Source organism: Oncorhynchus kisutch, linkage group LG4 (genome assembly GCF_002021735.2).
Source record: "Oncorhynchus kisutch isolate 150728-3 linkage group LG4, Okis_V2, whole genome shotgun sequence".
In the NCBI taxonomy this organism is placed as follows: Eukaryota; Metazoa; Chordata; class Actinopteri; order Salmoniformes; family Salmonidae; genus Oncorhynchus; species Oncorhynchus kisutch.
This window is the reverse complement of record NC_034177.2, coordinates 77251450-77274282: the sequence shown is the minus strand read 5'-3', so window position 1 is coordinate 77274282 and position 22833 is coordinate 77251450. Positions and strand designations below refer to the sequence as shown.

The 22833-nt window shown below is 43.4% G+C and overlaps 1 protein-coding gene across 12 annotated transcripts; it reads right to left on the bottom strand.

The window, feature by feature from the left end:
• Positions 1 to 43: 43 nt before the first annotated feature.
• On the bottom strand, positions 44 to 22735 carry cfap36 (cilia and flagella associated protein 36). Of its 12 annotated transcripts, none has more exons than XM_031823671.1 (12): positions 22155 to 22488; positions 11917 to 11981; positions 11567 to 11668; positions 10095 to 10178; positions 7455 to 7569; positions 7063 to 7150; positions 3475 to 3619; positions 2979 to 3053; positions 2711 to 2816; positions 1333 to 1475; positions 898 to 1044; positions 44 to 308 (listed from the first exon to the last, which is right to left on the bottom strand). In XM_031823671.1, exons 1-12 carry the CDS (start codon positions 22255 to 22257, stop codon positions 225 to 227), a joined length of 1257 nt encoding a protein of 418 aa, XP_031679531.1. In that variant the 5' UTR covers positions 22258 to 22488; the 3' UTR covers positions 44 to 224. The 12 variants fall into 12 exon arrangements, with proteins under 12 accessions (XP_031679531.1, XP_031679533.1, XP_020337554.1 ...); XM_031823670.1 differs by lacking the exons at positions 44 to 308; positions 22155 to 22488 and adding exons at positions 381 to 704; positions 20782 to 21296; XM_031823669.1 differs by lacking the exon at positions 44 to 308 and adding an exon at positions 385 to 704 and having other exon boundaries at positions 22155 to 22491.
• Between the last annotated feature and the right edge of the window lie 98 nt (positions 22736 to 22833).

Here is a 22833-nt window from a genome sequence, read left to right as displayed (position 1 = left end):
CATGCTGACCAGTAGGTTTATCACACAAGATCTTTGGCAGAAAGTGTATAAAATAATAGGATTTATTAAACGGCATACATGATCTTACATAGTTAATATTAATGCACCACTGATTCTATATAAAGATCCATTTGAATACCTTTCATTTTGCCCCTTCTCAAGCACAGTCCCGGACCATTTTGACTACAATTAAACTCTGAGGGGGGTGTATATTGCAGTTGCGTTTACTTCTTGATGACTTCCTCTTTCAGTTTTTCAGCCAGATGTTGTCTTTTCTGTAACTTCTTTTTATCTTCGACAGAGATCTCCTTTGAAGGGAAAACCAAGAAAGTGTATCAAATGTTGAACGGTAGCACCACTCAAACTTAAGTCACATCTACTACAGCAAGGGCTTTATTCAATCCGTATCGCCGAAGTTCAGCCTGATTTAAAAGCAATGTTAGTGGCGACTGCATATGCCGGCTCAATTGGAAATGACCCTTTTCATATTGCGCAATCTAACGCTTCAGCGATCTAGACTGAATAGAGCCAGAAGAGTAGAAGCAGACGGGGCAGCAGCACTACAAAGTGGAGACAGTTGTCACTTCAACCCAGATCACCTTGGGTTTATGTCCCCCAACGAGAGAGCTTGCAGGCTGCGAGGCATTGACCATCTCTTCCTGTACACTACTAGCACCACCCCTGTTCATTTTAGGAACATAGTCCTTTGATTGGCAAGGCAGCAAAAGAAGAGGGGAAGAGGAAACCAATCGAGAAGATTGCATTTGAAACTCACTAAAAACATGACACAGGCAGACCAGAGTTCTTTGCTAGCAGAGTTCTACTTGAATTTGCAGTCATCAGCTGAGGTGTGGTGCATTGTTATCGTTATTAGTGGTAACTAATGAAAGCTGTTACCGGTGTGCTGGGAGTGGGGGCAGGGGGTTCCTCTGGTGTGGCTGGTTTGGGTCTCTGCTCTCTTTTCATGGCCTGAAGTTTGTCCCTCTGCTGCCTCAGGTACAGCGCCCTCTGCTGGAGTTGCACCTGCTGCTCTGCTGACAACTCCTGAACACACAGAGAAACACAATCCATCTGTCTTCAGCGAAACTGGTCATGTTGCCTGGGTGTTTATTCAGAGTGCATGACATATGGCCCTGTGTAATGGTTAATGTCACATGACCTGGATTTAAAGCTTTTTCATCAAACCCCCTTTTTATGTCTGACCATCAGAAAAATGTAAATAGTCTAATTCTCCTTTCTGGGAAAGCCTTAAACATTCAAATCTATGTCATGTGACATGATGAACCAAAACACAAAGCCCTTTGTATGGTGTATGCAGTAGGAGAGTCTCACTGTGAATGGCTTGGAGATGCCAGCCTCCTTGCGTGCCTCTTCTATCCAGCCCTCTACTGCCTGGCTGCTGCCCTTCTCCCTGGAGACAGCCGGAAGCTCTATGCCCTTCACTGGAACCCTCACAGCAGGAAGGACTCGTGGTTCTGCATCAACACATAACCCTCCAGTAGTCACACAACCTCTGAAGTACACTACCTGACAAAGTATGTGGACACCTGCTCGTCGAACATCTCATTCCAAAATCATGGGCGTTAATATGGAGTTGGTCCCCACTTTGCTGCTATAACAGACTCCACTCTTCTGGGAAGGCTTTCCACTAGATGTTGGAATTTGCTTCCATTCAGCTACAAGAGCATTAGTGAGGTCGGGCACTGGTGTTGGGCGATTGAACCTGGCTCGCAGTGTTACAATTCATCCCAAAGGTGTCAGGGCTCTGTGCAGGCCAGTCAAGTTCTTCCACACCGATCTCAACAAACCATTTCTATATGGACCTCACTTTGTGCACGGGGGCATTGTCATGCTGAAACAGGAAAGGGCCTTAATCAAAATGTTGACAAAGTTGGAAGCACAGAATCATCTAGAATGTCATTGTATGCTGTAGCGTTAAGATTTCCCTTCACTGAAACTAAGGGGCCTAGCCCGCACCATGAAAAACAGCCCCAGACCATTATTCCTCCGCCAAAATGTTCAGTTGGCATTGCATGGCTATGCATTCTCCTGGCATCCGCCAACCCCAGATTTTTCCATCGGACTGCCAGATTCATCACTCCAGAGAACGCGAGTCCAATGGCGGCGAGCTTTACGCCACTCCAGCCGACGCTTGGCTTAGCGCATGGTGATCTTAGGCTTGTGTGCGGCTGCTCTGCCAAGGAATCCCATTTCATGAAGCTCCTGATGAACAGTTCTTGTGCTGATGATGCTTCCAGACGCAGTTTGGAACTCTGTAGTGAGTGTTGCAATCGAGGACAGAATATTTTTACACGCTACGCGGTCCTACGCTCTTCAGTAAAGCCATTCTACTGCCAAAGTTTGTCTATGTAGTTTGCAAGGCTGTGTGCTCGATTTTTATATACCTGTCAGCAGCTGGCGTGGGCAAATCCACTAATTTGAAGGGACATGTAATGTAGATGAACCTTTTAGCATTCATGTGTTATATCTACACTACAGGAAAGACTTCAAGCAGAACAGACTAGTGTATACTATAACCTGAGGGCACAGAGTAAATCCAGTGAACAGTAGGGAAGGTACATCACTACAGACTAGTAATAGAGCAGATGTACTGAGAACATGAAACAGAGAAGACTGTTTCAAGCACCAAAGTATATGGAGGGGAAACAGTCAGCCAACAGTATTGGAGACTGAATGTAACAGTTATTACCTGATGCCAACTTAGAAGGGGGAGATGTGCTGGTATTGGCTGGACTCATCTGCCCACTACCTCCAGCAGCCTTCAGCTCCCCTCTCTGAGGAGATGTACTGTTCACCTACATGGAAGGCACAGGGCAGCCATGTCATTGCATCTAGCAGTTCTAGTTATGCCACACTGATGTTCACAAAGTTCAGGTTGTACAGCTAACATTTATGTGCGACCACAGGTCTAACAGTGCAATAGCAGACTGTGTGCACTGTACTACTAGGAGAGTTACCGTTGCGTTTCCATTGACCAGAGGGACAGAGGGCTGGTGGCTACCACTGTCCCACACCTTCGCCTCAGCCTTGGGCTGAGCATATGCAACATACAAGAGAGTTGTCACATACCCCACTTTAGGTTAATATACAGGCAAAAAAAACATATATTGTAACGATAATGTGCAAAAAACAGTGTTACAGGTCAAACCTTTAGTTAACAATGTGAGTCCATGTCCTAGAACAGGGCTGGATATCTGCCAGATCATGTACCACTGCATTAGTTGATTGATTGAAGACTGTCTAGTAACGTGATATGTAGGGACTGTAAGCTGCTGTACTCATCACTTCCCCTTCTTTTGTGTTGCTGCTAAACTACATAGCTCAGAAGAATACTATGGCTATGAATACATGAAATAGGAACCATTTATCACATTCTACAGGCAGACAAAGTCTTATGTTCAGTATTTTTGTATTACAACACTCTGATGAGTCAGTATTAGGTTTATAACTCACCTTGTTGGTCTGTTGAATGGAGGTGGGCCTCTGGATGCTGACTGCCTCTAGAACTGGCCTATCAGAGCAGCTTCTGAACGTGGAGCCGATCTCCTCTGACTGCAGTCGCCGAGCCATCTCTAGGTCATAATCCTCCTTTGACTTCCTGTACAAACACACATCGGGGAGATATGTTTACTAGTAGATGGTCGGTTAACTCAGATGATAAGAGTGAGGTTGCTTTACATCAAAACCACCATGGTTTTATAGGGTTGCACTAGTGTGTTTCAATGTGTTACTTGTAGTTGAATACAAAGCGATCTTAAATAACACAGCCATTATTGTCACCATTTAGATACTATAAAATAAAAAAATACTAAGCTATATTGTATGCAAAATAAAAAGGAAAATGTTATTATACTAATGCAATTTCTCAGAGAAAAGATTGTTTAAAAAGTAATACTTTTTTTCTCTCCCAAAAGATGGGGTTCAAGATTATTGGCAGCTGTTTTCAATACTTCACCTTGTGAGGATAATGGCACTGAGCCTTTTTATTAAATGTTTTATGAGATTGGTGGCAGGGTAGCCTAGTGGTTAGAGCGTTGGACTAGTAACCGGAAGGTTGCAAGTTCAAACCCCCGAGCTGACAAGGTACAAATCTGTCGTTCTGCCCCTGAACAGGTAGTTAACCCACTGTTCCTAGGCCGTCATTGAAAATAAGAATTTGTTCTTAACTGATCTCGCCTAGTTAAATAAAGGTAAAATAAAAATTGGAGAACACTTAGGGAGGGATCTTAGACCATTCCTCCATAAAGATTTTTTTTCTCCAGATCCTTGATATCCTTCGTCCGCGCTTATGGACTGCCCTCCTCAATTCAAAGCACAGGTTTTTTAACAGGGTTCAAGGTAAAGGGGGAAAAAATTCTAGATCACCTGTACTCCACACACAGAGACACGTACAAAGCAATCCCTCGCCCTCCATTTGGTAAATCTGACCACAATGCTATCCTACTGATTCCTGCTTACAAGCTAAAATTAAACCAGGAAGCACCAGTGATCGGTCAATAACAAAAACTGGTCAGATGAAGCAGATGCTAAACTACAGGACTGTTTTGCCATCACAGACTGGAACATGTTCTGGGATTCTTCCGATTGTATTGAGGAATACACCACATAAGTCACTGGCTTTATCAAGAAGTGCATTGAGGATGTCGTCCCCACAATGATGTCTTCACCGCAGATGTCTTCACTGACATTTTCAACATGTCCCTGATTGAGTCTGTAATACCAACATGTTTCAAGCAGATCACCATAGTCCCTGTGCCCAAGAACACAAAGGCAATCTGCCTAAATGAATTCAGACCCGTATCAATCACGTCCGTAGCCATGAAGTGCTTGGAAAGGTTGGTAATAGCTCACATCAACACCATTATTCCAGAAACCCTGGATTCACTCCAATTTGAATACCACCCAAACAGATCCACAGATGATGCAATCTCTACTTCACACTGCCCTTTCCCACCTGGACACAAGGAACACCTATGTGAGAATGCTATTCATTGACTACAGCTCAGCACCATAGTACCCTCAAAGCTCATCACTAAGCTAAGGATATAATAGTAGTGAGGCTATATACAGGCACCAGTTAGTCGGCCTAATTGAGGTAGGTGTGGTTAAAGTGACTGTGCATATATGATAAACAGAGAGTAGCAGCAGCGTAAAAAGAGGGGTTGGGGGGGGCACATAATGCAAATAGTCCGGGTAGCCATTTGATGACCTGTTCAGGAGTCTTATGGCTTGGGGGTAAAAACTGTTGAGACGCCTTTTGGTCCTAGACTTGGCACTCTGGTACCGCTTGCCATGAGGCAGTAGAGAGAACAGTCTATGGCTGGGGTCTTTGACAATTTTCAAGGCTTTCCACTGACACCGCCTGGTGTAGAGGTCCTGGATGGCAGGCAGCTTAGCCCCAGTAATGTACTGGGCCGTACGCACTACCCTCTGTAGTGCCTTGCGGTCAGAGGCCGAGCAATTGCCGTACCAGGCAGTGATGCAACCAGGCAGGCAGCATGCCAAATCTTTTTAGTTTCCTGAGGGGGAATAGGCTTTGTCATGCCCTCTTCACGACTGTCTTGGTGTGTTTGGACCATTCTAGTTTGTTGTTGATGTGGACACCAACGAACTTGAAGCTCTCAACCTGCTCCACTACAGCCCCGTTGATGAGAATGGGGGCGTGCTCGGTCCTCAATTTCCTGTAGTCCACAATCATCTCCTTTGTCTTGCTCATGTTGAGGGATAGGTTGTTATTCTGGCACCACCCGACCAGGTCTCTAACCTCCTCCCTATAGGCTGTCTCGTCGTTGATCACTGTTGTGTCATCAGCAAACCTAATGATGGTGTTGGAGTCGTGCCTGGCCATGCAGTCATAGGTGAACAGGGAGTACCGGAGGGGAATGAGCACGCACCCCTGTGGAGCTCCAGTGTTGAGGATCAGTGTGGCAGATGTGTTGCTACCTAACCTCACCACCTGGGGCGGCCCGTCAGGAAGTCCAGGATCCAGTTGCAGAGGGAGGTGTTTAGTCCCAGGATCCTTAGCTTACTGATGAGCTTTGAGGGTATTATGGTGTTGAACGCTGAGCTGTAGTCAATGAATAGCATTCTCACATAAGTGTTCCTTTTGTCCAGGTAGGAAAGGGCAGTGTGGAGTGCAATAGAGATTGCATCATCTGTGGATCTGTTTGGGCGGTATGCAAATTGGAGTGGGTCTAGGGTTTCTGGGATAATGGTGTTGATGTGAGCCATTACCAACCTTTCAAAGCACTTAGCCTTTAGCTCGATGTGGATGTTGCCTATAATCCATGGCTTTTGGTTGGGATATGTAGGTACGGTCACTGTGTGGACGACGTCGTCGATGCACTTATTGATGAAGCCGATGACTGAGGTGGTACTCCTCAATGCCATTGGATGAATCCCGGAACATATTTCAGTCGCTGCTAGCAAAACAGTCCTGTAGCGTAGCATCCGCGTCATTTGACCACTTCCGTATTGAGCGAGTCACTGGTACTTCCTGCTTTAGTTTTTGCTTGTAATCAGGAATCAGGAGGATAGAATTATAGGTCAGATTTGCCAAATGGAGGGCGTGGGAGAGCTTTGTATGCATCTCTGTGTGTGGAGTAAAGGTGGTCTAGAGTCTAAAAATGTGGTAAAACTGATTTCAGTTTGCCTGCATTAAAGTCCCCGGCCACAAGGAGCGCCGCTTCTGGGTGAGCATTTTCTTGTTTGCTTATGGCCTTATAGAGTTGGTGGAGTGTGGTCTTAGTGCCAGCATCGGTCTGTGGTGGTAAATAGACGGCTACGAATAATATATAATAATATATCATGCATATAGCCTCTGTTGTTTTATTGTTCCTTTTTGGGGGGGGTATCGGGAGCTGGAGTCTTTCCTGGTCTAATAATGTGCTCAGGCAAAACTATGGGCCCTACGTGTGCGCCAATGACTAAAGGAAACGACACAACAAAGCCTATGAGAACCTGATGAAAACCCTATTATTATAAAATGACAGTGCATGTATGAGAGCTGGTGTAATGGCCCCAGTTCTATGAGTCTCTTACTTCAGAACCTCCTGTATAATCTTCATCTCCTGCTGCTCCAGTTCACTCATCACGTCTGCTCCATCTGTGAGACACTCAGGCAGGGCGCCTATGCACACAGGAGGGGAGCATTAGAACAAATAGTTTTGGACCAGTGTAGGCTCATCGGTGCCATTGTGCCAAGTGTGTGTGTGTATGGGCACACCCGCATGATGGAGTAGTGTGTAAGCTGGTACGGTAGGCAAGCATTAGGATTGCAAAAAAATCCAGTAACTTTCACAAATCAGGAGGGAATACGCAAGAAATGCGGAATCCTCCAATCAAGACATCTGCAAAATCTGAATATGTTGGGAAAGTTACCAGATTTGTTCAACCCTAATTAGGAGTTGTGTGACAACAGTGAAAAGGTGTACCATTTCTCTCTTTAATGACCTGCAGCGCCTGGAGCTGGAGCTCCATGTTCTTCTGCACCATGAGAGACCTGAACATCTGGAAGTCGTCTGTGGCCAGGACGGGCTGGAATACAGTCTGTACAAAAGGTACAGTTAATAATAAGCATGAATACTGTTCTATGTCTGCTAACCATCTTGACAAGTCCTATGAATTATTCATATTTGTACTTGTTTCTTTGAGTTCTCTGCCTCTGGGTTGTGCAACCTTGGCAGTTGGCACTGTAATTGAAACTGAGTCAGCTCTGAATTCTCTTCCTCTCTCTGTCTCTGTCCTGAGGCCTACATTATGTGCCTCCTGGTAACTTAAATCACAACCAAGGTCTTTTTCTGGCCCAGGTATGTCCCAGAGGGCACTGTTGGCTCTGAGACTAAGTAACACTCTCCATCAGGAATAGCTCCATCGAGCTGTTCCTGTATCTCACTAACCCGATTTAGGCCTGGCCCACTAATCTGGTCATAGATCAGGTCTACCTGAGCTCCTGTATGTTTAACAGTCTCAGGTTCACAACACCAGCAGATGGAGGAGAAACAGAATGCATCATTGTGTACCTGAACTATTTCCTATTATGTATTTTTATGCAGGGCCATGCATTCTTTGACCATGGAGTTGAACATGATGGGGCATGCTCCTCAGTCCATGACAGGAGGACGCATTTCAAGAAGATCTAGGCTGAAAGTTATCTTAAATGTTTTTTCATGAGAGCACACCCAATCCTATCACATTTCCCCACTCTGACAGTTCATATTCCCTACCATTAGTAGGAAGGTAAAGGGTCGGGAAAGGTGTGGATTAAGCTCAATGGTGATAAGGTCCTCAGATTCAGACCTCGGGAAATGCTTCAGCAAGGTAATTAAGTAGTATCACAACCCCGCCGAACTGTCAAAACAGTTGGCATGGAGACAGCAAGTAACAGCATGAGCAGAACTGAAAGGAGCTTGCCTTCAAGTCATTAACATGTACAGTGCCTTGCGAAAGTATTCGGCCCCCTTGAACTTTGCGACCTTTTGCCACATTTCAGGCTTCAAACATAAAGATATAAAACTGTATTTTTTTGTGAAGAATCAACAACAAGTGGGACACAATCATGAAGTGGAACGACATTTATTGGATATTTCAAACTTTTTTACCAAATCAAAAACTAAAAAATTGGGCGTGCAAAATTATTCAGGCCCTTTACTTTCAGTGCAGCAAACTCTCTCCAGAAGTTCAGTGAGGATCTCTGAATGATCTAATGTTGACCTAAATGACTAATGATGATAAATACAATCCACCTGTGTGTAATCAAGTCTCCGTATAAATGCACCTGCACTGTGATAGTCTCAGAGGTCCGTTAAAAGCGCAGAGAGGATCATGAAGAACAAGGAACACACCAGGCAGGTCCGAGATACTGTTGTGAAGAAGTTTAAAGCCGGATTTGGATACAAAAAGATTTCCCAAGCTTTAAACATCCCAAGGAGCACTGTGCAAGCGATAATATTGAAATGGAAGGAGTATCAGACCACTGCAAATCTACCAAGACCTGGCCGTCCCTCTAAACTTTCAGCTCATACAAGGAGAAGACTGATCAGAGATGCAGCCAAGAGGCCCATGATCACTCTGGATGAACTGCAGAGATCTACAGCTGAGGTGGGAGACTCTGTCCATAGGACAACAATCAGTCGTATATTGCACAAATCTGGCCTTTATGGAAGAGTGGCAAGAAGAAAGCCATTTCTTAAAGATATAAAAAGTGTTGTTTAAAGTTTGCCACAAGCCACCTGGGAGACACACCAAACATGTGGAAGAAGGTGCTCTGGTCAGATGAAACCAAAATTGAACTTTTTAGCAACAATGCAAAATGTTATGTTTGGTGTAAAAGCAACACAGCTCATCACCCTGAACACACCATCCCCACTGTCAAACATGGTGGTGGCAGCATCATGGTTTGGGCCTGCTTTTCTTCAGCAGGGACAGGGAAGATGGTTAAAATTGATGGGAAGATGGATGGAGCCAAATACAGGACCATTCTGGAAGAAAACCTGATGGAATCTGCAAAAGACCTGAGACTGAGACGGAGATTTGTCTTCCAACAAGACAATGATCCAAAACATAAAGCAAAATCTACAATGGAATGGTTCAAAAATAAACATATCCAGGTGTTAGAATGGCCAAGTCAAAGTCCAGACCTGAATCCAATCGAGAATCTGTGGAAAGAACTGAAAACTGCTGTTCACAAATGCTCTCCATCCAACCTCACTGAGCTCGAGCTGTTTTGCAAGGAGGAATGGGAAAACATTTCAGTCTCTCGATGTGCAAAACTGATAGAGACATACCCCAAGCGACTTACAGCTGTAGTCGCAGCAAAAGGTGGCGCTACAAAGTATTAATTTAAGGGGGCTGAATAATTTTGAATAGTTTTTGATTTGTTAGAAATATCCAATAAATGTCATTCCACTTCATGATTGTGTCCCACTTGTTGTTGATTCTTCACAAAAAAATACAGTTTTATATCTTTATGTTTGAAGCCTGAAATGTGGCAAAAGGTCGCAAAGTTCAAGGGGGCCGAATACTTTCGCAAGGCACTGTAGCCTACCTTTCTTCACAGGTAGTTCAATCTGTACCTTTCTTGTTCTTGATTGCTTGCCATGCAACCGGAGTGGCCTGGTCAAGCAGACTGACCGATGCGCTCGGCTTGTTCCACCAGGCTACAACCGAAGGCCCATTTCATAAAATCAGTGAACAGGTCTCCAGGATAAGTTAGTATTCTTGCACAAAAAGAAACAAACAATGTTTACAGTGTTTATCTACACACATCAAATGTGCATAACCTAGGCATACTTGTAGTGCAAGAAGAATAGTTTGGGATTTATCCCAGAAACCTGGTAATTGAGTTTGATTAGATAGGGCCCAAAGTTAAATTGTAACAATATCACAGGGAGTCCCTGTAGAAACCCATCCCATAGTAAGCTACCTCATTAGAGTTGTTAAACTCTGGCACTGTCCACTCCTCCTTCCTGACCTGCAGCATACCACCCTGCATACCACTGCTGGCTTGCTTCTGAAGCTAAGCAGGGTTGGTCCCAGTCAGTTCCTGGATGGGAGACCAGATGCTGCTGGAAGTGGTGTTGGAGGGCCAGTAGGAGGCACTCTTTCCTCTGATCTAAAGAAAAATATCCCACTGATTGGGGACACTGCCCTGTGTAGGGTGCAGTCTTTCGGGTGGGACGTTAAACAGGTGTCCTGACTCTGAGGTCATTAGAGGTCCCATGGCACTTATCGTAAGAGTAGGGGTGTTAACCCTGGTGTCCTGGCTAAATTCCCAATCTGGCCCTCAAACCATCACGGTAACCTAATAATCCCTAGTTTACAATTGGCTCATTCATCCCCCTCCTCTCCCCTGTAACTATTCTCCAGGTCGTTGCTGCAAATGAGAACGTGTTCTCAGTCAACTTACCTGGTAAAATAACAGATAAATAAAACTGTGCAATAATTATTCCAAATGACTTGGTTAGCTTCCAGTTCAGTGCAGACCTGAACCTTGTAGCGCTTGGCTTCATCAAAAGGCAACTAGGCCTTTGGGATGTCAAAGAGCTCATCTCTACTGTCAGAGACGTACTGTGTATTACATTACTTGATGAGTCATCACAAATTAACTCTGTCATTACATTGATGGTGCATTAAATGAATTGTCCTGAGATGGAGGCTATTGAATTCCAGATACAGAATATATCGTTCAGTATGGCCAGAGACCAATAGCTGGCAAGTTCCCAGCAACCATTAGACATCATCATAATACAAATCCCCTATATATGTCATCACATCAGGCAAGTGGCATTGACATAATGTTATTTTTTATGGAGAGTCTTTAATGCTGTATCCAGAGAGAGCCCTGGCCCAAACATAGACCTAGGTATTTTCAGAGGAATGGTTTACATTTTCCTTCCACTGACTTGTGTAAAGCACTGAAGGATATGTAAATATCTAGATGTTCTGTTCTCAACCCATTTGTATTGTAAAGGTGCACACTCATCCGTCTACATCTACGTAGCTGGCATAATTTGTGGCAGTGTATATGAAAGATGATCGAGCTTACCTGTAAGGTTTTGGACTTGGCAAAAGGAGAGGAGCATGCCTCCAAAAACTGCTGCTCATCGATGCCAACCTCTTGCATGTAGGTTTCTAACAACTTCTCCACCTGAAAGTAAATGTTGCTAGTTGCATCACCGTTTTCCAGAGACAAAACATTTGATGTTAAGACACTGACAAACTATTCATGACTAACTCAGCCATTCCACATCTTGATTCAGGACTAATTTATGGAATTGCAGACCCTTCCAGAATATGTCTATTTAAGATACATGTGTAATGATAAATCATCATAATAAGAAACCCAATGCATAATAATGTTGCAAGCCATTCCAAAGACTGTAGCTAGCTACTCACCAAATGCTTGTACTGCTGATGGATTTCTGTATAAGTCAATTTATTTTCATCTTCGTCATCAAAAACTGAAAGAAAATGCCAAATTGGTCAACTATGCAAACTTGCATGCATAATATCTGAATTAAACAAGTAGGGTGACACTGCTTATTGACATACATTCTTAATTTACATTTTAGCCATTTAGCAGATGCTCTTACCCAAAGCAACTTACAAGAGCAAATAGGGTTAAGTGCCTTGCTTAACTTCTTTGGGATAGGGGGCGGTATTTTGACGTCCGGATGAAAAGCATGCCCAAAGTAAACTGCCTGCTACTCAGGCCCAGAAGCTAGGACATAAAAAACACTCTAAAGTTTCTAAAACTGTGAAAATAATGTCTGTGAGTATAACAGAACTGAAATGGCAAGCGAAACCCCGTCGACAAACCATCCCCCCAAAAAACAAATTTATCCTACCACTGATTTCAATGGCTGGCTCTTTTATAATAGGGCGAAATCGTGCCTGATTGCAGTTCCTAGGGCTTCCACTTGATGTCAACAGTCTTTAGAAAGAGTTTCAGGCTGGGTTTTGGAAAGATTTTGCCAGAAATCGTAGTTTTTCTAGGTTTCTCCCATTTTGGCGGTAGTGTTTCGAAGCATGTGAATAAGAGCACGTTCTTTGGTATTTTTCTCCGGTAAAGACAATAACGATTGTCTTAGGGTACCTAAGGATTGATTATAAATGTTGATGGACTTGTTTGGGATTCATTTTGTATGCATTTTGAAGGAGAGAAAACGAGTGGATTATTTACTGAGGCGCGCCAGCTATACTGAGTTTTTATGGATATAAAAGAAGGAGTTTATCGAACAAAAGGACCATTTGTAATGTAACTGGGACCTTTTGTAGTGCCAACAGAAGAAGATCTTCAAAAGGTAAGGCATATATTATATCGCTATTTCTGGTTGAAAATGATTTGTTAAAAATGATCTGTCCTCAGATAATCGCATGGTTTGCTTTCGCCGTAAAGCCTCTTTTAAATCTGACATGGCGGCTGGATTAACAACAAGTTAAGCTTTATTTTGATGTATTGCACTTGTGATTTCATGAAAGTTTAATATTTATAGTAATTTAATTTGAATTTGGCGCTCTGCAATTTCACCGGATGTTGGCCAGGTGGGACGGTAGCGTCCCATTAATCCGCAAGAAGTTAAGTGTGCCTTGAATTCTAAATAAATCACAGACAGTGTCCCCAGCAAAACACCCCCACACCATCACACCCCCGTGCTTCACGGTAGGAACCACACATGCAGAGATCATCCGTTCACCTACTCCGAGTCTCACAAAGCAATGGCGGTTGGAACCAAAAATCTAAAATTTGGACTCATCAGACCAAATGACAGATTTCCATCGGTCTAATGTCCATTGCTTGTGTTTCTTGGCCCAATCAAGTCTTCTTATTATTGGTGTCCTTTACTAGTGGTTTCTATGCAGCAATTTGACCATGAAGGCCTGATTCACACAGTCTCCTCTGAACAGTTATTGAGATGTGTCTGTTACTTTAACTCCGTGAAGCATTTATTTGGGCTGCAATTTCTGAGGCCGGTAACTCGAATGAACTTATCCTCTGCAGCAGAGGTAACTCTGGGTCTTCCTATCCTGTGGTGGTCCCCGTGAGAGCCAGTTTCATCATAGCACTTGATGGTTTTGGCGACTGCACTTGAACTTTGAACATTTCTTATTTTTCGGATTGACGGACTTCATGTCTTAAAGTAATGATGGATTGTCGTTTCTCTTTGCTTATTTGCGCTGTTCTTGACATAATATCTGGCATGCAGTGGAAACACGCCCCCCTCATAGAGAGAGACAGCTAAATGGGAGCTCTCACATCTTTCAACATGTTTTTTTTTTACAAAAGGATAGATTGAGTTAGATAAACTTGGATTTTTTGGCAGGTACATATGCAGGATGCTACTCGCCACAGCATGGCCTTCGCTCCAGACCAAAACTCCAAACCTATAACCTAATTTGACCAAAATTAACCGGAGAGATTACTGCTTCCAAGGTTATTTTTCCAAGCTATACAGAGGGTGCTCTAGCAAACAAACAGCAGAGACCTGAGGACACCATTCCAACCTGGAACTGAGGTCTCAGGCTTGAAAGGACAGACCAGATACACATTCAATTAGCACTAATGTGTGAAGTAAAAGGGGTTTTGGCCGAACAAGTGTCAGGAGTCTTTGAAGCATCCTTTGAAGCCCCATCCTGCTGTTCAAAGACCATTCACTGGAATTTTATACAAGAAATCTACCTCCAGAAATAAAAGCTTCTTCCAAGTGGGTGTGACACCTGCTCCCTGGGTTCCACCTGGCAATTTGTTCACCGTCTGCCCTGGCCTGTCTCCCCCGTCTGGTACAGGTTCCTACAACACACTCACTCCTCTCTGTTCACCGTCTGCCCTGGCCTTTCTCCCCGTCTGGTACAGGTTCCTACACCACACTCACTCCTCTCTGTTCACCGTCTGCCCTGGCCTTTCTCCCAGTCTGGTACAGGTTCCTACACCACACTCACTCCTCTCTGTTCACCGTCTGCCCTGGCCTTTCTCCCAGTCTGGTACAGGTTCCTCTACCACACTCACTCCTCTCTCCCAAGCTTTCGCTCGCCTCCAGCACACACGCACTGTTGGGGCAGGTGACTCTGAACTTACAATGGCTAGCCCCAAGTCGTTATAGATTTAATTTTTTTATTGTGCATCTTGCTATTTTTCTATTTGCATCATGACTCCTGCATACTTTGACTACAAACTGTCTTTACCCAACCGTGGGACAGACTGTTTGTTCCCACACTCTGGACTCTGACTCTCTATTGGTTACACAGACTTTTGGCCTCCCATCCTATTCTAACCACCTCTCGCCGGCTTTGTATTCATGTTACTTGATGAAATTTCTATACAATATGATCTTGTTGCCATCTGATGCAAATTCAGAAGTCATAACTCAGCACTGCAGAGCTCTCCCTGTACTATGCCGTGCCTTGATTACATTTCTGTTGATGATATCTGGAAATGTTCATGTACAGTCGTGGACAAGTTTTGAGAATGACAAATATTAATTTCCACAAAGTTTGCTGCTTCAGTGTTTAGATATTTTTGTCAGATGTTACTATGTAATACTGAAGTACAAGCACGTATGAACTACAAGCATGTCAAAGGCTTTTATTTACAATTAATATGAAGTTGATGCAAAGAGTCAATATTTGCAGTGTTGACCCTTCTTTTTCAAGACCTCTGCAATCTGCCCTGGCATGCTGTCAATTAACTTCTGGGTCACATCTGATGGCAGCTCATTCTTGGAGTTTGTCAGAATGTGTTTTTTTGTTGTCCACCCGCCTCTTGAGGATTGACCACGTTCTCAATGGGATTAAGGTCTGGGGAGTTTCCTGGCCATGGACCCAAAATATCGATGTTCTGTTCCCCGAGCCACGTACTCACTTTTGCCTTATGGCAAGGTGCTCCATCGTGCTGGAAAAGGCATTGTTCGTCACCAATCTGTTCCTGGATGGAAGTTGCTCTCGGGGGATGTGTTGGTACCATTCTTTATTCATGGCTGTGTTCTTAGGAAAAATTCTGAGTGAGCCCACTCCCTTGGCTTAGAAGCAACCCCACACATGAATGGTCTCAGGATGCTTTACTGTTGGCATGACACAGGACAGATTGGTAGTGCTCACCTTGTCTCCTCCGGACAAACTTTCTTCCGGATGCCCCAAACAATCGGAAAGGGGACTCAGAGAAAATGGCTAACCCAGTGCTAAGCAGTCCAATCGCTGTACTGTTTGCAGAATATCAGTCTGTCCCCAATGTTTTTCCTGGAGAGAAGTGGCTTCTTTGCTGCCCTTCTTGACACCAGGCCATCCTCCAAAAGTCTTTGCCTCACTGTGCGTGCAGATGCACTCACACCTGCCTGCTGCCATTCCTGAGCAAGCTCTGTACTGGTGGTGCCCCGATCCCGCAGCTGAATCAATTTTAGGAGACGGACCTTGCGCTTGCTGGACTTTCTTGGGCACCCTGAAGCCATCTTCACAACAATTGAACTGCTCTCCTTGATGATCCGATAAATGGTTGATTTAGGTTCAATCTTACCGGCAGCAATATCCTTGCCTGTGAACCACTTTTTGTGCAAAGCAATGATAACGTCACGTGTTTCATTGCAGGTAAACATGGTTGACAGAAGAAGAACAATGATTCCAAGCACCACCCTCCTTTTGAAGCTTCCAGTCTGTTATTCAAACTCAATCAGCATGACAGAGTGATCTCCAGCTTTGTCTTCGTCAACACGCACACCTGTGTTAAAGAGAGAATCACTGACATGATGTCAGCAGGTCCTTTTGTGGCAGGGCTGAAATGTTTTTTGGGGATTCAGATCATTTACATGGCAAAGAGAGACTCTCATTAAATACATATTTGTGTAACACTTTTTTTGGTTACTACATGATCCCATATGTGTTATTTCATAGTTCTGATGTCTTCACTATTATTCTACAATGTAGAAAATAGTACAAATAAAGAAAAACGCTTGAATGAGTAGGTGTGTCCAAACTTTTGACTGGTACTGTGAAATTTAGGGGCCTAGCTGGAACCATGAAAAACATCCCCAGACCAGTTCTCCTCCTCCACCAAACTTTACACTTGGCACTATGCATTGGGGCAGGTAGCATTCTCCTGGCATCCGCCAAACCCAGATTTGTCCGTTGGACTGCCAGATGGTGAAGTTTGATTCATCACACCAGAGAACGTGTTTCCACTGCTCCAGAGTCCAATGGCAGCGATCTTCACACCAATCCAGCCGACGCTTGGCATTGCGCATGGTGATCTTAGACTTGTTTGTGGCTGTTTGGCCATGTAAACCCATTTCATGAAGCTCCCGATGAACAGGTGAAATTGCATTAAAAATTCCACAAAGAAACATAAACAATCTTTTTCATCCTTTCGTCAATTAACTTTAGATTTGATTACACAGTTTATTTGACCTTGTTTCAATGTTGTAAAATGTAATATTTGAAGTCATTTTTTCAACGTCATGCTATCAACCTAAATATGAGGTATATTGAAATAAAATGTGAAGCCACAGTCCAATGACTTCTGCCTGAACAATAGGGTGTCCACCCACTCTGCCCAAAGTAGAAACGTGCTTTGGTGCTGAAATTTCACATCCTCATTATGTAGTGGGCCGTAGCAAGCTATCTGCTTTAGTTATTGAGATGATTGATCTCTGTCGAGGGAGGTGCTGGTTTTCACATATTGTGTAGACAGCTGGTGATGAGGGGTAATACACTTCTGTGAGAACGAGTCTACCATACAGATGCCTACCTTTATGTACCCTTTATGTATACTGTCTCAGCCTCCAGTATTTATGCTGCAGTAGTTTATGTGTCGGGGGGCTAGGGTCAGTGTGTTATATCTGGAGTACTTATCCTGTCCTATGTGAATCTAAGTGTGCGTTCTCTAATTCTCTCCTTCTCTCTCTCGGAGGACATGAGCCCTAGGACCATGCCCCAGGATTACCTGACATGATGACTCCTTGCTGACCCCAGTCCACCTGGCCGTGCTGCTGCTCCAGTTTCAACTGTTCTGCCTTGTTATTATTCAAACATTCTGATCATTTATGAACATTTGAACATCTTGGCCATGTTCTGTTTTAATCTCCACCCGGCACAGCCAGAAGAGGACTGGCCACCCCACATATGCTCTCTCTAATTCTCTCTTTTTTTTTTCTCTCTCTCGGAGGACCTGAGCCCTAGGACCATGCCCCAGGACTACCTGACATGATGACTCCTTGCTGTCCCCAGTCCATCTGACCATGCTGCTGCTCCAGTTTCAACTGTTCTGCCTTATTATTATACGACCATGCTGGTCATTTATGAACATTTGAACATCTTGGCCATGTTCTGTTATAATCTCCACCCGGCACAGCCAGAAGAGGACTGGCCACCCCACATAGCCTGGTTCCTCTCTAGGTTTCTTCCTAGGTTTTGGCCTTTCTAGGGAGTTTTTCCTAGCCACCGTGCTTCTACACCTGCATTGCTTGCTGTTTGGGGTTTTAGGCTGGGTTTCTGTACAGCACTTTGAGATATCAGCTGATGTACGAAGGGCTATATAAATACATTTGATTTGATTTGCTTAGCTTTGGAAACAAGTTGTGTACATTTCAACAGAGCTACACGCTACATACAAAAGTATGTGGACACCTCTTCAAATTAGTGGATTCTGCCACACCTGTTGCCGACAGGTGTATAAAATCACGCACACAGCCTTGCGATCTCCAAAGACAAACATTGGCCTTACTGAAGAGCTCAGTGACTTTCAACGTGGCATTGTCAGTTCGTCAAATTTCTGCCCTGCTCGAGCTGCCCAGGTCAACTGTAATTGCTATTATTGTGAAGTGGAAACATCTAGGAGCAACAATGGCTCAGCCGCAAAGTGGTCACACAAGCTCACAGAACGGGATCGGAGAGTGCTGAAGTGCGTAACGCGTAAAAATCGTCTGTCCTCAGTTGCAACACTCACAACCGAGTTCCAAACTGCCTCTGGAAGCTACTTCTGCACAAGAACTGTTCATCAGGAGCGTCATGAAATGGGTTTACATGGCCAAACAGCCACAAACAAGTCTAAGATCACCATGCGCAATGCCAAGCGTCGGCTGGATTGGTGTGAAGATCGCTGCCATTGGACTCTGGAGCAGTGGAAACACGTTCTCTGGAGTGATGAATCAAACTTCAACATCTGGCAGTCCAACGGTCAAATCTGGGTTTGGCGGATGCCAGGAGAATGCTACCTGCCCCAATGCATAGTGCCAAGTGTAAAGTTTGGTGGAGGAGGAGAACTGGTCTGGGGCTGTTTTGCATGGTTCCGGTTAGGCCCCTTAGTTCCATAGAAGGGAAATCTTAACGCTACAGCATACAATGACATTCTAGATTATTCTGTGCTTCCAACTTTGTGGTAACAGTTTGTGGAAGGCCCTTTCCTGTTTCAGCATGACTATGCCCCCCATGCGCAAAGCGAGGTCGATACAGAAATGGTTTGTCGAGATTGGTGTGGTAGAACTTGACTGGCCTGCCCAAAGCCCTGATCTCAACTCCATCGAACACATTTGGGTTGAATTGGAACACCGACTGCGAGTCAGGCCTAATCACCCAACGTTAGTGCCTGACCTCACTAATGCTCGTGGCTGAATGGAAGCAAGTCCCCGCAGCAATGTTCCAACAATTAGTGGAAAGCTTTCCCAGAATAGTGGAGTCTGTTATAGCAGCAAAGGGGGGACCAACTCCATATTAATGCCCATGATTTTGGAATGGGATGTTCGACGAGCAGGTCTCCACATACTTTTGACTATGTAGTGTAGCTAACGCAGAGTAGATTCTCCATAGGATGTTGAGAATTAGTACATTGTGGGTCATTTAAGATAAGTTAATAAATATGTGAAAAGGCTAAAGCATAACTATGTTTGTAGTTATAAGTAACTAGATCGTGACTACAACTAAGGTACTAAGTCTTTGACCACACTGTGTTGTTACTACCTTGAGTAAAAACTATGGATGCACGATATATCGTGGAAAATATCGGAATCGGCCGATGTCTAGTTTAATGCCCGATGTGCAAAACCGATGTCAAAGCTGATGTGCATACCTATATAATGAAGGTACATGAAGTAATGACGCCATGTAAAATTTTGCGCTATACGTGCAGCACAGCCTTCCTAAACTAGCCCACAATGTCTGCTGTGTGGATTGAGCAGTCAACAAGTCAAGCAGTCATTTGAAAGAGTAACACAATTTCAGTGAGACAACTCTAAGGTGAAATCCATTAATGCCAAGATAATAGAATTCATTGCCCTTTTTTAATGGCCAGCACTGTAGGTGCGCGGGACAACCTTAGCAGCATCATAGCATACATATCGATGAATCTTTGTGACATATGAAATACGAGTGATAGTGTAATCAATGTGTAATAACTACGTAAAAAATTAATTAACGCCTTAAATTATTATGTGACAGTCATATTCAGGTCCTGTTTGTTCAACAAACTTATTTGATGTGTCAAATAGTGTTATTTGACACTCAAATAGCCTTACCTCCCTTATCCTACCTCTTTTCCACACACTGTATATAGACTTTTTCTATTGTATTATTGACTATGTTTGTTTATTCCATGTGTAACTCTGTGTTGTTGTTTGTATCGCACCGCTTTGCTTTATTTTGGCCAGGTTGCAGTTGTAAATGAGAACTTGTTCTCAACTTGCCTACCTGGTTAAATAAAGGTAAAATAAAATAAAAATAAATAAAAAGGTCTCTATCGGCCAGAAATGTTATATCGGTACATCACTAGTAAAAACTCACACTTCCTACCCTTTAACGTGCCAATTAAAACACGTTGACATGTTAATGTGGTGTATCATGTCAAAACATTGAGACATTGAACAGCTTCCATACTCATTTGCATAGACTACCTAAATAACATTGAACAGTTGAATGTAACTCCTAACTTGAGTTTGGGTTTATGTAGTCTACACTTACATCTACTTTACCAGACAAAGAACACCATCATTTCAGCTTGTATCTAGGTAGACCATCATTCATCCATGGTTGATTGGATCTTTGGAAGTTTAGAAGTAGTAGTACCATCACATTAGCTTTAAAAAAAAACTTTAGGCGGCATTCTGCCTTCTCTCTACAGTTTTCAGCCATTAACTTCCCCTACCTCATGTGAACTACAATCCCTACGCTGTGGTTTAACCTTTAGAAATGTCAATAGTAGTTGCTTGTGATACGGCTTTTGAAATATATAGCCCTTATCTTTCATCAGCGAGAAACAATCCTTTAAATTTAAAATATACTTACTGTAGCACAGATCTATACTGCTATGGGAGCTTCCATCCGACAAAACTACACTGTAGCAGTTACAGATCCAAACAGCTATGGCTGCCTCCATCCAACTACACTTCCCGAGTTACGCTTCCACACAGGTGTTCAGAGCATGCTAGACAGCTAACTAGCACCTCTTGTCTTCAGTAAACAAGCGCTGAAACATGGATATGGCTGTGTGGGAACATTAACCCTAACAATGTGTGTATCAATTTAACCTTTTGTTTTTAGAAAATAATTTCTCGCTGTTATGAAATATGGTCCTTATGTTTACAAAAGAGTACGGCAAGCGATGCGTGTTAGCTTTCAAAAAGCTCCCATAAAGAAGATACTATCATCAATAGAGCTAAAGCAGTTGGCGTCTATGAATGGGGTACCATTACATTAGCCCTATAAATAAGATGCCAAATTAATGATATTAACAACACTTTTACCTGTAAGTCAATGTATTTGAGTTCAACCCTAATTTCAATGTTTACAACGCTTGTTAAAATTAGATGAAAACCGTACTGGTTAATGACTTTTTTCAAATCCAATGAATTTTTCACCTTGATTCCATGTCACAACACGTTGACCAATTAAGTTGATTCAACCAGTGTGTGCACCAGTATCTGTATGCTAACATCCAGAATGCGCCGATTCCCCACTGTAAGCGTTAATAATGTAAATTTGTTGATCACCAAATATGGAGTTTCGCTGAGCAAGTATCTTCATTTACTCCCGGTATGTACTTCCAAAAAAATTACTGCAACGATCAGATCGGAAGAATACAACAGCTCAATCCTATCACACTGGATGTTTTTTGGTTGCTTGTACATTTTTATTTAGACATTTTTTGGAAGTACATACCGGAAGTAAATGCAGAGAGTTGATCAACGAAACTCAATAGTTGGTGATCATTCTAATGCAGATCTGGTGAATTGTGCGTTTGAATCGGAACTTTCTAGGCGTTCGAGTGGTCTCTACGCACATGTATATACTGTTTCACCCAGTGGATAACTTAACCAGCTAGTTTATTTGCTTAAAGTATTAACTAAGCTATAATAAGACATGTTGGATGAATGTCGCTCAAACATGTGACGCACTGACGCATGCCAAACAACTGAGCTGGAAAATCACTGCTCCCTTTCGCCAACAAAAACATTACGTGCTTGAAGCTAGCTAGCTACAGTAAAAGTTTTAGATTTAATAGCTAACGTTAGCTAGCTGGCTGTTATTCAGCTTGGTAGCTAGCTCACTCGAGCAGGGGTTCCAAGGATGATTTCAGCATTTGTAATCCTGGTCCTGAAAACCGTTTATAATAATTTTCTTTATCGTAAAAACGTAGAAAAACAAATGGCCTTTCTTACCTGTGCATTTGTTTTCCAAGAAGTCAGTGTATGGAATGACCCATTCAGGACTTCCCAAATATCCAGCGATGCTCTCCACAACCCACTCGCTGTCCTCAGCCATGTTGGCTAAAAATTACACTAGTGCTCTTCAGGCGAGGAAGGTTAGTCTTGAAATTAAACTAAATGCACAACTGAAGTGTAAGTATGCATACATTTGTTGAGATCTAGCTAACAAGCTAGTCCATGTATTGTTAGTATCCCTCTCCGTAGCTGCAGAAAATCTGAAAATGCGCACTCATGAATTTCGAAGTGGTCGAATAGGTTGACTCCTAATCGGTCCCTATGGTAACCGATTACATCAGCGTTTAGCGTTCTACAAATTGAACAGCCCATCAGGTGTGTGGTAACCTAGTAAGTGTTTTATTCTTTGTGATCCTTTGAACGCACAATACTAATAATCCCTGACATTTCTCTGTAAACTACCTACATTACCTGAATAGTGATTTAGGCTACATTGCCCGTTTATTGGCGCTGTTGTGTAGGGCGAAGTTTCCGTGTGCTAGTTGAAGATACCTCTCTATGCCTGAATAGGGTGATAGTGTGCATAGCCAAGACACTGGCAATCTAGTTTCATGATTGAGAGCCCCCACACCCTTGTCACCCGGGCGCTGTGGTAAATTAACCCCCACTCTTGAGA

What these genes read in the sequence shown, in the direction of transcription:
- cfap36 (XM_031823669.1), bottom strand. Translation starts at nt 22,257, where the DNA reads ATGGCTGAGGACAGCGAGTGGGTTGTGGAGAGCATCGCTGGATATTTG. An exon ending in GGTCATTAAAGAGAGAAATG is followed by an intron (nt 7,151 to 7,454) that starts GTACACCTTTTC and finishes CTGTGTGCATAG; the next exon opens with GCGCCCTGCCTGAGTGTCTC. An exon ending in CCCTTCTAAGTTGGCATCAG is followed by an intron (nt 1,476 to 2,710) that starts GTAATAACTGTT and finishes GTGTTGATGCAG; the next exon opens with AACCACGAGTCCTTCCTGCT.